A 16,859-nucleotide genomic window follows, 5' to 3' on the forward strand; every position below is an offset into this window, starting at 1 on the left:
TCAGGAACTGCGAAAAAATACATCGCGTAAGCATAAAAGATATTGGCGAATTAGATTGTATTCGTATGAGCCAAAGGCGATAAACATAATAATATCCTTAGTAAATTACCGAAAGCCCGTCCATCAATGCCCTCCTGCTATAAAAGTGATTGATGTGCCCCGAGCTTTTTTAGCGTTTTGCTATTCCGGAGAGTGCACCACACTCCATAATTCTCTGCAAAATCGTTTAATACTGTATGATGTGGCATGGATTATATTATTTTAGAGATATGACACTCTAAAAAAAGCATTATTGAAATATTAATGGAGTAAGTCTTAAGTACACTTAATTTTTGTTCGACTACAAATAATATTTGTCTGATTTCTGTCACTAAAATAAGGCATTAGAAACATATCTACCTATTAAATATGTGGAACGCCACATTTGGAGCGTCAGCAAACTAATTTTCTCATTAGAATAAGGTGACATCATTAAAAATAATAATACGCGAAGGATATACAAGTTTTTAATTTCACTTTTTTCTACTAACAATTTTTTTGCGACACTATCTGCAAAAATATTATTTAATCTGTGGTAGCAGTTTAAATTTATTCTTACATTGAAATTCCTAGTAAAATTTCAGTGCTGGCCAACATTTAAGCTTGAATAGGCGAACATGACCGAGTAATAGTGCCCTTTTAACTTACATTGTTGCGATTCGGTTGGTCGATAAGACCATTTATGTTTTAGTGCCATCCCGTCGCGACTGGGCAAATGTTGCTAACGCAGCGTATTACGTGGGCGAACAACACGCGAACGCGAAGCGAAGCGATGCGGAGCGGGGTGAATCAGTCCTTTTGATACTTATAGAAGTGTCCTACGTGGGCGATCTCGTTGCGAACGCGAACGCCATGGGCCCGCCGCGCCGTGTCGCGCCGCTTCGCTTCGCGTTCGCGATTTGTTCGCTTACGTAAGACGCAGCGTTATATGTACCTATTATATAATTTTGGGTAAGCACAGTGATTGACAATGTAAATCTGGTTTTCCATAGCCGAGCCGTTTTCGCCTATGTGTCTCCGCGCTCTATAGGTAAGTACACGGCTCTTGTTCGGAGCGTAGAAACGTGTTTAACCGTTTGGACGCACCTCGAAAATTCCTATATACTTTTGCTCGAAGGGGTTCAGAAAAGGTACTTACGTCACTTATACAAAAAACAATTTACTTACCTACTCCGACGCGTTTTCTGCTAAACATGCTAGAAATCAGACAATACCTAGTATAACAGTGTTATAGTAGCGAAGCTCACCTTTGGCGTCATTCATAACAGGGTGTATATTATGTGAGGTGATAAGACTGTTATGCACCTGATGCTCGCGGCGTTTGATAGCATTGTTCTATTAGATTTGGTAGGGAACACAAACATGTATTTATGTACATACTCGTATATCTGTCTCAGAGTTGGGCAAAAATTAACTTGAAATTTTATTCTTATTCAAAATCGATTTGAACTAAAATAATTCTTGCACTAGTTATTTTAGAATAAAATTAAGGTGAATAAATCATGTGACTTTTATTTTAAATGCGGAATAAAATACAGAATAATTATTCTAGAAGTGGGACTATTCTAAATAAGGTTTTATTCAATTAAAATGTTATTTAGAATTAAGTAAATTTTTGTAGTACAATCGGTTATATTTTGTAAGTTGATTTTCACCCTTCTATTTAAAAGTCGGATTGATTAGATATTCGTTACTTTAGTTTAGGTACAGTACCCATTAAATAATTTCGCTATACACTGTCTATCTAGTTCTATCATCCGATCAGGGTGCTTAAACAACATGCCAATCGTTAACGCTCCTCCGTAGAGTTGCGTAGTCTCTCTCTATATTATTGGCATCTTGGCTAGGCCCCTGGAACAGCAAAATTTACCTAATGATTTGGTTATTAAATTAAAAAACAAAAATTGGCATCTTGGCTAGGCACCTTGGGTGCGTAACCAATATGCCAATCGTTTGGGCTACGACAGCGAAACGCTATCTCTGTCACTATATCGCACTAATATGTAAGAGTGATAGAGACAGAAAGCGTTCGTTGTTGGAGCGCAAGCGATTGGCATGTTGGCTAGGCCCCCAGAACAGTTAAATTTACCTAATGATTTAGCTATTAAATTAAAAACATGTTATGTATGTAAAAGGGTAGTTGTAAGTGCATGCAAACGGTGGCTGCGTCCACCGTCATTCTTGAAAATATATTAGTTCATAAATGGCTGCCTTGCGTTTGACTGTGCTCCCCGTTCCGATATTTAACAGTGGCGGCGATTCGAGTAATCCACGCGTGATTTTGAGGGAAATATGTTGTCCTCTAATAATACTGTGGGATTGTTCGCGAGTTTTGATCACCAACAGCAAGATTGGACAGTTTATAAAAACAGACTCAATCAATGGTTTATCGCGAACAATATCAGTGAAGAAACGGACAAAGCGGGTGTCAAGCGACGAGCAATACTATTAAGCGCATTGAGTGAGAATACGTATCAACTAGCGACTCATCTCGTGTTGCCGGGTGTGTTAGAGGAAAAGAGCTACGATGACGTGGTCAAGGCCCTCGATGGCCATTTCACGCCAAAGCGTTGCGTGTTTGCTGAACGGTTTCATTTTTATTCGGCGTCGCAGCAAACAGGCGAGACCCACGCGCAATGGGCTGCGCGGCTTAGGGGGCTCGCAGCGCATTGTGGTTTCCAACACATTCAAGATACACTTCTGGATAAGTTCGTCATGGGAATGACGCCAGGTCGAGAGCGAGAGAAGCTATTCTCAAAGGACGTCAGTGAACTCACGTTAGCGAAGGCCATCGATTTGGCAGAAAGCGTGCGGTGCGCTCGCGCCGCCGCCACCACGACCGCGGCGCCAGGACCGTCGTCGGCCGGAGCTGATAATTTGCTCAAGATCGAGAATACTTCGGCAACGGAAACAGATCGTGCTAAGTGTCAAGTGTGTGGTTCTGCTAATCATCAATCGAATAAGTGCAAATTCGCGTCATATAAGTGCCAAAAATGCAAGAAAAAAGGCCATCTTCGTAGAATGTGCAAAAATTTCAAGTACATGGAGGCGGGCGAGGTGAGCGAGGACGATGACGGTAAGTTATTTAACATTCGCTCTGTAAACGGTGCCCCGATGTACGCGGATGTAGTTATCAGTGGATTAAAATTACGGTTTGAACTGGACAGTGGTTCGGCTGTTACGGCTATATCGGACACATTTTATAAATCTCATTTCAAAGATGTACCATTGTTAAACAAATATAAGCGCCTAACAGGCTATAACGGTTATTTGCTTAAAAGTTTAGGTATAATGAGAGTTCCAATAACGTATGACAATTGCACACAAACTTTGGATATCCAAGTTATCGAAGATGGTGGGTGTCCCATATTAGGGAGAGATTTCTTGACAGCGTTTAATTTAGAATTCGCATCTATAAAGTACTGCGCTCAGTTAGAATCTACTATCGTGAAAAAAATTATGTCTGATTACTCGGAAATCTTTACGGAAAAATTGGGTTGTTTTAATAAGTATAAAATTAAATTACCATTAAAAGACAACGCTAAACCGGTGTTTTTCAAAAGCCGTCCGGTAGCGTTTGCACTGCAAGAAAAAGTTAACGCTGAATTAACGCGGTTAGTGCAGTTAGGGATACTTGAGCCAATCGATCACTCTGAATACGCCTCCCCGATTGTACCAGTTTTGAAAAGAGACGGATCAGTCAGGATATGTGCAGATTATTCGCAAACTATTAACAAACAATTATTGATTGATAAATACCCTTTGCCTACAATAGAGGAACTTTTTTCAAAACTTCACGGCGGAGTACAATTTACTAAACTAGATATGTCCATGGCGTATAACCAATTTCCAATAGAAGATCCCGAAAGCATAACTTGTATAAACACAAGTCGCGGGTTGTTTAGGTATAACCGCCTAATATTTGGGTTATCTAGTGCACCCGCGATTTTTCAGCGCGCTCTGAATAGCATACTTGCTAATATAGATGGAGTGTTATGTTTCCTCGATGATGTACTGATAACGGGCCGCGATAAAAAAGAGCACGAGAAGAGACTTAGGGAAGTGTTGCAGCGTTTCAAGGACGCCGGGCTTACGCTTCAAAAAGATAAATGTGCATTCTTCCAGGACGAAATTATGTATCTAGGCCATATCATAAACAAAAACGGTATTAGTAAATCGAGGTCAAAGGTTAAGGCTATACTCGAGGCACCGGTGCCTACTAACGTAAGCCAACTTCAATCGTTTCTCGGATTAGCTAATTATTATCGAGGGTTTGTTCCTCATGCGTCCTCTATATTGAGCCCGCTGTATAACCTTTTAAAAAAAGATGCGAAGTGGGTTTGGACTGAGGAACATAACAAGGCCTTTACTAAAATAAAAGAAAGTCTGGGCTCAGACCAGGTATTGGCGCATTATAATCCTAATGCACCCCTAATTCTGACAGTTGATGCATCCCCCCAGGGTTTAGGGGCAATTTTATCCCAATTATCTGAGGATGGTTCGGAGCGTCCTATTTCATTTGCTTCGCGGACACTTAATTCAGCCGAAAAAAACTACGCGCAGGTCCAAAAAGAAGCAACTGCAATCATATTTGGGGTAAAAAAATATCACCAATATTTATACGCACGTTCTGTCCCTTTCATACTGCGCACTGACCACAAGCCCCTACTATCGATTTTTGGACCACAGCGGGGTGTACCCGAAATAACGGCGAATAGGTTGCAAAGATATGCTATTTTCTTATCAGCATACAATTACACAATTGAATACGTACGAAGTGCAAATAACAGCGCAGATTTTTTATCAAGGGCGTCGTTGCCAGACCGTGAGGTAGAAGACGGTGGTAGGGCCGCCGTGGCCGACCGCGCGACGTACATCAATTTTGTATTGGAGGGTAATTGTTTGCCAGTTACGTTGGAAAAGTTACGCGAAGAAACTAAGAATGATAAGATATTGAATAAAGTTATTCAATGCATATTGCAGGGGTGGCCACGAAAAACAAATGATTTAGCTATGAAACCTTTTCATCAATGCAGATACCAATTGTCATTTGATAACGGTTGTGTAATGCGTGGACACAAACTTGTCATTCCTCAGTCTTTGCAACGCCAAATTGTTAACGAATTACATAACTCTCACTTTGGCATTGTAAAGACTAAAGCAGAGGCGCGCGCCCGGTTTTGGTTTCCCGGTATAGACTCGGTAATCGAACAGCTGATCGGCGCGTGTCCGGTGTGCGCGCAGCTCCGGCCCTCTCCGCCGCGCGCGCCTATGTCTCCGTGGAAATATCCAACGCAAGCTTTTATGAGATTACACATCGATTTTGTAGGTCCGGTAAACGAACACACGTATCTTGTTGTAGTTGACGCTTATAGCAAGTGGGTCGAGTGCTACGACATGAAAAACAATATATCGTCAGTAAAAGTTATTGAAAAATTGTATGAGTTCATGTCGCGGTTTGGCGTACCCCAGACAATAGTTAGTGACAATGGTACATCGTTTGTAGGGTTTCAATTTAAATCATTTTGTGCCACAAACGGTATCACGCATATAACTTCGCCGGTATACCACCCAGCCAGTAACGGTCAGGCCGAATCATACACTAAAATTATAAAAAAAGGCATAAAAAGAGCATTATTGGCTTCGAGTGCAAACAAAGATGTCAATAATACTTTGTTAAAATATCTATTTGATTACCGCAACTCGCGCCATAGTACAACGGGGCAGTCGCCAGCGCGTCTAGTATTCGGTAGGCAGTTGAGGACTAGGCTAGACTTACTCACGCCACAGTCATCGCCCTCGCCCACTGAACTCGCCTCATTCGTTGAAAACAACCAGTACTCGCAGCGTAATCACTATGGAGGTACCAGCAGAACACATTTTGCACCCAACGACGCGGTGTTGTACAAATCTTATGCAAACAAGAATAAGTTCTGCTGGCGCAACGGATGCGTTATCAAACGTATTGGCAAGTTATTATACCTTATACGCGACAGTATAACACAGGAAACAGTGAAAAGACACTTTAATCAAGTTTTAAGAGATAAGGCTACAATGCCAGCAACTAATACTAGTACTAATCAAAGCCAACAGCGATTAGTGCCTACGAAATCAGTAGCCCCCCTGTTTACTCTTCCGAATATACTAGAGGCTGGAACACAGCCGGGGGGAGGAGAGGTCCCGAATATAGACGATGTCGGTAATCTACCATCGGCCGCGTCAGCTGAGCTACCCCCGCCGGCCGTACCTGCCGCGCCGGCCGCACCCGATGCGCCGGCCACGCCGCCCGCGCCTCCCGCGGGCTCCGAGAGCGCTGCAGCCGCGACTTTATCGTCGCCGGCGGTTACAGTTAACCCGTCAACTGTTCACGGCTCCAATGCGACGGCAAAACAAAAGAGGGATCGCCCTAAAATTAATTATAAGGTTTTCTTTTAATGTTTAATTTGAATATGTGTTCAGATCTTATAAGGGAGGGATGTTATGTATGTAAAAGGGTAGTTGTAAGTGCATGCAAACGGTGGCTGCGTCCACCGTCATTCTTGAAAATATATTAGTTCATAAATGGCTGCCTTGCGTTTGACTGTGCTCCCCGTTCCGATATTTAACAAAACAAAAATTGGCATATTGGCTAGGCACCTTGAGTGCGTAGCCAACATGCTAATGGTTTGCGCTACGACAACGAAACGCTATCTCTGTCTCTCTATCGCACTAATATGTAAGAGTGATAGAGACAGAAAGCGCTTCGTTGTCAGAGCGCAAGCGATTGGCATCTTGGCTAGGCCCCTAAACTAGCTAAATTGAACCTAATGATTTGGTTCTTAAATTAGAAATAAGAAATAATACGGTTACTGAAACTATGCGACAGTCAATTTATAAGATTTTATTCCATAAAATAGGTACCTATAAATTAGACAAGAGACTAACTACTATATTACATCTACCTAACTATACGTAATTAGTACCTATACGGTACCCAGACTTCATTTTTATTCGTGGAATATTATTTCAAATAAAAATTATGATTATATTATTTAATTATTATTATTCCCGATCAAAATTATTTGAATATTTTTGACGGGAATAAAATCGAGATGATTTTATTCCTACGAATTCTTATTCAAATAATGATTATATTCTTGAATGCCCAACACTGATCTGTCTGATAGTGAAACAGTCGGCTGCTTATGTCACATAATTAATAATTACCCTGATGAAAATTATCTACATTCTATTATAAATAGTATTATCTTTGGATGTAACTTAAGCTAAAAAATGCCGTTTAGTTCTCGTAATATAATGAAGACCTAGGCTCTCCGAAACAAGTCGCGCGAGTGACAGTTAAGTTAGTGTGACTTACGACAGTTTAAATGTCATTGTATTTGGTGTGTGTGTGAACTTTCGCGGACATCGTCTACTTCTCCACATTAGTCGTATTAGCACGATGAACCGAAAGGAACAGAGTTCGGAATCGCTCACATTTATGTTGCACATTAAGACGAAACAGGAGCTGAGATTTAAATATTTTAGGTAAATATACCCGTCTCGCTAACGGAATCGGCTCCTAAAACTAGTGCGATAAGGACAAGGCGAAAAATCCTGCGTAAAAATCTCAAAAATCGAGGTTTGGTACTCGACTGTTTCCTCCTCCAAAACTTAACCAATCGTAACCAAATTTGGAAATCTAAATGATTATGATATTATCTGTGTCGGACCGTTTTGCTTTTTTGGATAATTGATATCAATTTTAAATACCACGCCTCTCATTGCGGCATAGTCAATTAGGCCATTTTGGTCATTTTTGAAGGACTCTAGCGCCTTAAAAAACAAAAATATCAAAAAAGCAAAATGGTCCAACACAGATATTGACAATATTAATCTGTGTTGAAAAAATCATTGCTCTAGCTTCAAAACCCACGGAGGAAACAGTCGAGTACGTTTGTATAGAGAAATTACCACTCCTGTTGCCTCTTAAAGAATACTAATTGATTTTACTGATTTTGTCCCCAGGCCGTCCAGCCCCAACAGTCCTCTGGCTCATCGATGGAGCTCCAGCGCCTCAATACATCGGCGAGAAGACCGACACACACGTCGTAGTCAACCGGCTAGAACTGCCGCATATTAAACGCAGTCACCTCAACACGACGTTCAAGTGTCGAGCGTCAAACACTAACCTCGTCAGCCCGAAGGAAAGGACTGTTAGGCTTGAGATGAATCGTAAGTTCCTATTAATTTAAACTATTTTTAGGTTACCGTACCTCAAAAGGAAAAAACGGAACCCTTATAGGATCACTCGTGCGTCTGTCTGTATGTCGAACCCCCCCCCCCCCCTTTATCTCTGAAACTACTGGGTCTAAAATTTTGAAATTAATACATAAAGTAGTTCTTTACCTATAGATGACCGGAAAACCTATTAGAAATGTGCAGTCAAGCGTGAGTCGGACTTAATGTACGGAGCCCTTGGAACGCGAGTCCGCTCGCAGTTGGCCGATTTTTTCTGCATATGAATGAGTTAGTGTAAGGCCTAAGTGGAAGCTCGAGTTGGGCGTGCAGCGGGGCGGAGCGTGCAGCGTGCATGTTAAACAAATGCAAACGTATAGGAGCGGCCTTAGTGCACGCTGCTCAAATCACTTGTGAGCCCTACGCCACGCTGCACGCCCCGCCGAACGCTCCGCTTCGAGCGTCCACTCAGGCCTTACACTTAGTATTTGGAGAATCCTACTAGAGCTACCACTTATCAAGCTGAGCTAGAATCCAATGCCTTCAGGGTTTTTTTTGGCGCTGAAGTGCCTCAGGGATATTGGCCGTGTGGAGCAGAGCAGAGCGTGAGGGGCTACCGCGAAAACCCAATTTTACAAATTGCGGGAATTTTTCTCTGTCACTCTAATTACGCCTTCATTGGAGTAAAAGAGAAAGATCCCCGCAATTCGCGAAATTCGGTCTTTGCCGGTAGCCCCTCAGACGAGACAGCTCCCAGGCAGTGCTTCGAAAGAGGGTAGCGTCCCTGTGGGACCGCGTGGAAAGGGTTGATAGGCCTCTTATCACTCATTGGATGCCAATGAGAATTATGATTTTTACTAATATAGGCATACCTACCGATTACGAATAAAATGATTATGATTATCACTACATAGTATAAAACAAAGTCGCTTCCCGCTGTCTGTCTGTCTGTCTGTATATATGCTTAGATCTTTAAAACTACGCAACAGGTTTTGATGCGGTTTTTTTTAATGGTTCATGTATAATTTGTTAACCCGTGCGAAGGCGGGGCGGGTCGCTAGTATTATTTATTTTTGTTAGCATCAAACACTAACTTATATAGTTTCAGAAGGGCTTTCAATATAACTAATAATTATTAAACATTTGTTAACATTTGATTGAATGTGTCATGAAAAGCAACCGGCACCAATACACACTTTAAACGGCTGCAGTGCAAAACTGTGTTCAAAAAATATAAAGCGCTGCTACTCGTACGTTACAATCAGCGCAAAAGTTTCACACTTGCCCGTTTTTAATCAAAGTCATTGATATAGTAAACTGCAATATGCAACTGTTGCACAAATAGACAATTCAGATGACTGAGCGCTCTCAGCTCGAGTTCCATTTATTGACTTGCTAGCGATCGCGATACTTTGCCCGGAGCTTTTTTATGCTTTTAAATGAACGTTTTGAAACCTTCAATCGGGATTTTCCTTGTCACTTTTGGTCGCATAACAGTTCAACTTTTTACACATTAATTTATAGCTAGATATTGACGAATTCATGTTTGATTTTGACACATTTTTGTTTAACTTACTTACCCCAATGCATTTCAAATCAACGCTTTTAAATGAACGTTTTGAAACCTTCAATCGGGATTTTGCTTGTCATTTTCACTCATAAAAGTTCAAGTTTTTACACATTTATTATTAATTTATAGCAAGATATTTGAATAAATGTTAGATTTTTACACACTTTTGTTTAACTTACTTACCCCAATACATTTCAAATCAATCTTATATATTTAACCTTTTCGACGCCGTGTCAAACACAAAAGCTGTCACGCTGACGCCACGTCACCGAAGTGTCAAAACTAAAATTGAACTTTATGCATATGCACGTAGGTAGATGTTGCTCTGTGGTCTGTGAGCGATTAATCGGTCTTTGGCGTTAAACCTACGGTGCGGATATATCGGTCATTGGCGTCCAAAAGGTTAAATGAGTTTTTGTATACAAAGAATGATCCCTGATATTAAATATTGACTACAAATAGTCCACTATTTCTTTTGTTCACAGTGAAGCCGATCCGCGTAGAAATACAGAATAAGCAAGTCACGCTGTCTTCAGAGCGGTACGTCAGTCTGAAATGCGTGTCGGAAGGCAGCCGGCCCGCGGCGCAGCTCACTTGGTTTAAGGACAATAGGAAGTTCACGAGAGGCAATGTAAGGTCTACATAGATTTACGAGTATCACCTATACTATACCACAGAATAAATAATAGTACTAAGTACAGAAGACTCACTCTCTAACAAAACGCGTCTGTTACGATCAGCACAGATATGACCGCTAGGTGGCGATAGCGCCACGCGCGGCTTATGGCTTTCCCCAAAATTGGGGCCGATCGGATGTACTTTTAGCTACCTGTAGCAAAGCGACGAAATCGCGGAGTGAGACACGACTGACTATACACATAATTATCTTTCTGCAAACTCAGAAGAATTCCGTTTCTTTTTATCGGGCCAACTATTTTTTTTTTAAGTTAGTTACTTACAAAAATACCTCTTGTAACTCGTAAAATCAGTTTTTGGCTATCGGGAAACTTCTTTTACCTACCTCAAATACAACTCTGGAACGGTCTATTACCATTACGCCATAACCTAAACAAGGTCCTATTTATTTGACCTAGTTAAAGCGTTTGATTTTCCATAATGTATAAGTATACATTAGTCCCAAAAAAGTGAACTCTGAGATCAACTTAATTCAATACACAATTTATATTTGTTTCTAGAAAGTAGAAGCCCAAAACGAGACGTGGGTGAGCAGTACAATAGAGTTCATGCCACTGCCCGAAGACGACGGGTCACAGCTCAAGTGCCAAGCCGACAACAGCGCGTTGCCGGGGCAGAGTATAGAGGACTCTTTCAAGCTGGACGTCGTATGTGAGTATTGGCCTTGACCTACATAATCATAAGGACCTTTTACTGTTTTTGTTATCTCACAAAGTTGATAGGTGAACTTTATAAAGGTCACGGTACGCTGGGATCGCCGGCAGGAGATAAACACTTCTCCGAAAGGTCAAGCCTACACAGACCTTGAATATGATTTTTGCCACCCCGAAGAGAAGAAAAGTCTTGCCGAGTTCTCACTTACGGCAAGGCCCTTGTTTCGTCGGCATTTAGTGTAAGAACTGAGGAAAGAGGAAACGCGGGCGACGTGTCGCTCGCTAGCTGGCCACCGCCCGTCCTCCCCGCGCTTAATTAATCTACCAAATGTCCAGTTAACGTATGATGCTCGCTGTTATCTACGCTATAAAGCGTATTTTTTGCACCGCACAATTAGAATAATACTGGCATTATATTACAACTGACATCATAAAATAAAGGTATGGAACAACGTTTGGCTAATTCAATCAAAAGACTTCAATATCGTCCCGCCATCTAAGAACTAGGTAAATAAGATTTTTATCTTCCAACGACCCAGCGAAATTGAGCCATTGACTTACATTACTTCGTAAAGACGGGCTCTTATGCAAAACTATGAAGTGGGTCAGAAAATTGGTGCGCAATATGGCGTTTGTGCATATTTCGTTGGTGCACATGTTCGCTCGGCGTTAGGTATATGAACGGGCCTATTTTTACTTTTGAAATATTTGAATTGAGCGCAATCACGACATTTACAATCAGGTTTATTTCATTATGTATTTAACAATAATAATGAATACGTACAAAGTGGTCAGAGGAGCACATTATTTAAGCTGCGTACTCTCATTAATTTTGTGTTTTCTCCCACCTTTTCCGAGAACTTATCTCAGCTTTCACAAATGTATGCGTTGTCTGACTTGTCTGTACCATCGCCCACACTTTTAACTGTACATCTGTGGACCTTATGCCTTTTGTAATAAGGTCCACCGATGTAGAGTTAGGAGTGTTCTGTTTGTACTTAGTCAAAGAATCTTTCAGAATTTAATACTGGTTTTATATTTTTCTTCACTACAAACTAATTGAATTCCAGTATCGTTTATTTTGACCTAGACTGCTAGAGCTTATTTAGTTATGAATAAATAAAATGTGCGTTTTGTCATGAAGAGAAAAAAGCCGCCAAGTGCGAGTCGGACTCGCCCATGAAGGGTTCCGTATTTAGGCGATTTATGACGTATAAAAAAAAACTACTTACTAGATCTCGTCCAAACCAATTTTCGGTGGAAGTTTACATGGTAATGTACATCATATATTTTTTTTAGTTTTATCATTCTCTTATTTTAGAAGTTACAGGGGGGGGGGGGGGGGGACACACATTTTACCACTTTGGAAGTGTCTCTCGCGCAAACTATTCAGTTTAGAAAAAAATAATATTAGAAACCTCAATATCATTTTTGAAGACCTATCCATAGTTACCCCACACGTATGGGTTTGATGAAAAAAAAATTTTTGAGTTTCAGTTCGAAGTATGCGGAACCCCAAAAATTTGTTGTTTTTTTTTTTCTATTTTTGTGTGAAAATCTTAATGCGGTTCACAGAATACATCTACTTACCAAGTTTCAACAGTATAGTTCTTATAGTTTCGGAGAAAAATGGCTGTGACATACGGACGGACAGACAGACGGACAGACAGACAGACAGACAGACATGACGAATCTATAAGGGTTCCGTTTTTTGCCATTTGGCTACGGAACCCTAAAAAGGGGTTAATCAAATAAATAATGCGGTCTTTTTAGTTTAACTCTTTGACCGGCAAACCCGTCAACAGACGTGCACGGTTACAGTGTAATATCAACCTTCGTGCATTACGATAAGGTTTACGCTGCTGGCATCTTTATATATAAGGTTAGTGATAAAAATTATGAAAAGAAAATCAACGAAACTAATACATATCAATAAAATACAAGTTTTTTACGTATTATTTTTTGTCAAACTGAAAATTGCATTCTGTATACATTGTGAAGAATAAGAAAGTTTTTATGTCCACTGTGTAGGTAGATATACATTATTAAGTACGAGTATACATATAGAGATGTACAAAAAATAGTATCGCTGCCCTTTGCGAACATACAATATAATTATTAAAGCTACTTACAAACTAAATTACTATATTAACTAAATCCTTATCCTCTTTTATTTTGTAAAATTATCCTCAGTAGCCTTTACGTGTATGTCAAAATAATAAATATGTACGAATTTATACGTGGATAATGTACGACATTCGAAATGTCAATGTCAATTTCTATTATTGGTTCTAATAGCAAACTGCCAGTTTCCAGCTACAAGTAATTTTTGTTTCCAAGAGTTCATAATCCAATTTCACCCCTAACGGCCAAAAGCAAATTGCCCGCTGATTGCTTTATAATTTTGACAATCAACTGCCTAACTCCGTGAGCGTAACGGAATTAGTGTTACTTCTTAATTTGGGAACATTGATTTTCTCCTCTAGACTAGATTATGAAGCAAATACAAAACTCACTGTCACCAAATATAGTCACATATTGCAGTGCTACTTGTAAAGTCGAGTTGCACCACCTCATTGAAACTCGCTCTTTTGTACCTAGAATAAAATTAATTATGTAAATAATTTTCGGCCAAACGATGTCATAGATGATACTAAAATGAACGATCAAACTCTCTTCTGATAAAGCTGATCTTTATCAGCTGATCTTTTCCAAACCGCACGCGTAATGCATACTTGCATAGCTCCAGAGGGCCTACCGCGAACCACGTTCGACGTGTTACCTCCCTGTCACACTTACGTACGAATTTACAAGTGCGACAGAGAGGCAACACGTCGAACGTGGTTCGCGGTAGGCGCTCAGCTCTCTGCGTAGTAGTCTAGCTGTATCAATAGTATAGTTTACGCGTCAGAAGTATATAATTATAATTCTCTAGTAGCTTTAGAAAAAGAGATATATATCTCTATATGTGTAACAGTAGGAGTATGTCTGATGCTTTTGTACACGAACTCTACAGATGTATAACATCTACTTGTAAAAGTATTAAAGGTAGCAAATAATTGTGTCACTTTATTTTTTACTCCTGTAAAGTCAATGTGGCTAATTCCGTCATATTCCATCGATTGCCGTTTTTCTCGAACAACGAACAAAATTGATAAATTCATCGACAAAGCAGCGATTGCATTTAGTTTCAGCAGGGTTTTTTTGTCTTACGATATGATTTTCAATCAAAGAAATATACGCTCGTGGACGGAATATACCCTATGACGGAATTAGCCACATTGATCTTACTAGTAATTTTGCTGATTGTACATCAGTTGCGTAGAAAATGCAACGCAAGCGATGTACTATTTCATGTATCCGCAACTATGCTACAAGCAGCGGGATTTGGCTTTAAATTGGCAAGAAAGGTGAGGGCGAGTCATCACAAATGTTTTGTCTAATATAAAAGTGATCTGTGCTTGGTCGCATCATTCTTGGAACGAATATTGCGGAGTAAGCGATAAAGGGGCGCGGGCCCGAACAGTTAGCACATCCGTAAGGTCGTTAACTTTAATTATCATTGCTACTTAGCACTCGCTCAGCGCGTTTGCCGCATACGACACTTTCCAAGCTACCGCCCTAACCCAAAATGACGTATATTCTTAAATCTCATAGTGACTTACCGTTTTTTAGCTTCAACTGCAGTATCGTGCTAAAATTAGCTCCCTCTCAGAACTCTTCCGCTTATAGAGCGACAATTATTTTTATATGACCCGATATTCTTTGATGCTGTGATAAAAACTTGAAGCTGCTATATAGAAGAACGTGGCAAAATTTATAAAAGAATTTCTCTTTTATTGCCGTACTTGAATACTAGGTGAAACTATGCAATAACTTGGAAACGTGTACAAAGAAATGCACACTTGCACAGAGCTAGTCATAAAGTGTGCGAGCGGAACTATGCAGAGTACCGTTGCATATCAGGAACCGAAAACGTCGAGCGATGCGAAGATAGACAAAAGAGTGGGAATGTACGTTGAAAGGGTGGTCGGAAGTGGATGCGGACAAGAAAAAAGGGACCTTTGTCCGGCGAACACAATAGGCTGAGAAATATATACCTACCCCACCTAACGTTTAATATCATTACTTCTTGTCTTTTTAGGGATGTCACCCAGAAATATGTGCATATCCCTTTCGTTAGAATACGAATAATCTGGTGGGCAACGCATTGTGTCTTTTATATCAACATACATTTGCGATCTGCGAACATTTTAAGGCTTGATATGAGGTAAGTATCGTTCACATTTAAACACGTCATAATTGGGGCATTATCTATGAAAAGGGACCTTATTGTCGATGGCGCTTACGCCGCACAGCGTCGCGCGGCATTGTATTTATATCGGAGCAACGTTAATAATGGCGTAACGGCCATGGACAATAAGGTCCCTTTTCATGGATAACGTCACATATATCATACATTTTAAATTAGTATTTTTTTGTCATCATTCTTTTCAATCACTTCATTTGAAATCACGAGACGTATATAGACGTATCACACGTACTAGTTTTCCTTGCTTTTCACGATAATAATTAAGTTTGTATTAGAACAAATTAAATTATTTTCAGAAAATATTTTAATTAGTTTTTATTTCAAGTAGACACACTACTATAAATTATAAACTTTTGAATAGCAGAGGACGCTGGTTCGATTCCAGCCTGGGGCACTGGAGGCCTTGGTCACTTTTTCTTAGTATATGACATTTATTCAAAAGTTTATAATTTATAGTAGTGTGTCTACTTGAAATAAAAACTAATTAAAATATTTTCTGAAAATAATTTAATTTGTTCTAATACATTGATTGGCAGCGCCATCTCTCTCGCTAACTCGGTATCACCTGAGATGATCCAGTTAGAAAGGTCGAACCATACTGTTCTACCTTAGAGGTGGCCAGGGGGCGCCATAAGCCTTCAGTAAGAAGTGCATATACTTGGAAAAATTCGACCTATGCCGCTGTGGCCCAGTGGCCGAATGGCTCAGGCACCTGCCGCGATAGCAGAGGACGCTGGTTCGATTCCAGCCTGGGGCACTGGAGGCCTTGGTCACTTTTTCTTAGTATATGACATTTATTCAAAAGTTAATAATTAAGTTGATCAATTTTACGAGCCAACAATATAACAAGTAGACATGGCTTACCTTTATTAATTGGTGTTCATTACAGCACCAAGATTATTCATGCCTATTTTATTACTTAACTATTACAACTTTAAATAATAATTAAAATAATATTCATCGCTTTAATTTAAATTTGTATCTAGGTAATTTAAAGGCCTAATTTAAGACCTCATTAGACTAATTGTTGGTTTATGTAATGTAAATTCTATACATTTTTATTTTTTTTGTATAAACTACGAGCATTTATTGTAATAAGACTTTTGGTCCTTCGAACCGGGTCATTGACCTTTGATTCGCGGCGCGGTTGATGTAAATAAATACGTATCTATTTTGTATGTTTTCAAAATGGCGAAGAATAAAACAAATGATATTCGGTTTAATATGGAATGCGACTGGTTGCAATCATCTTTTCAGATGATAAAATCCGAGATTAGTTCTAGTATTTTAGCGGCGCGATTACGAAAGTTGGAATCTCATTTCGATAAATTGACTGTGGCGTATGAGGGTTTACTTGAAAATCTCGAGGTGG

The 16,859-nt window shown here is 39.9% G+C and overlaps 1 protein-coding gene across 2 annotated transcripts in view; it reads left to right on the forward strand.

Annotated features, from left to right (window-relative positions):
* LOC134655966 (neural cell adhesion molecule 1-like) overlaps positions 1-16,859 on the forward strand; it is a 133,219-nt gene that overhangs the window by 70,309 nt on the left and 46,051 nt on the right. For both annotated transcript variants that reach the window (XM_063511480.1, XM_063511481.1), the window contains exons 5-7: positions 8,047-8,253; positions 10,312-10,457; positions 11,023-11,173. In XM_063511480.1, the coding sequence (XP_063367550.1) occupies positions 8,047-8,253; positions 10,312-10,457; positions 11,023-11,173 (504 nt within the window). The remainder of the gene's footprint in view (positions 1-8,046; positions 8,254-10,311; positions 10,458-11,022; positions 11,174-16,859) is intronic.

Source organism: Cydia amplana, chromosome 17, assembly GCF_948474715.1.
Source record: "Cydia amplana chromosome 17, ilCydAmpl1.1, whole genome shotgun sequence".
Taxonomy (NCBI): Eukaryota; Metazoa; Arthropoda; class Insecta; order Lepidoptera; family Tortricidae; genus Cydia; species Cydia amplana.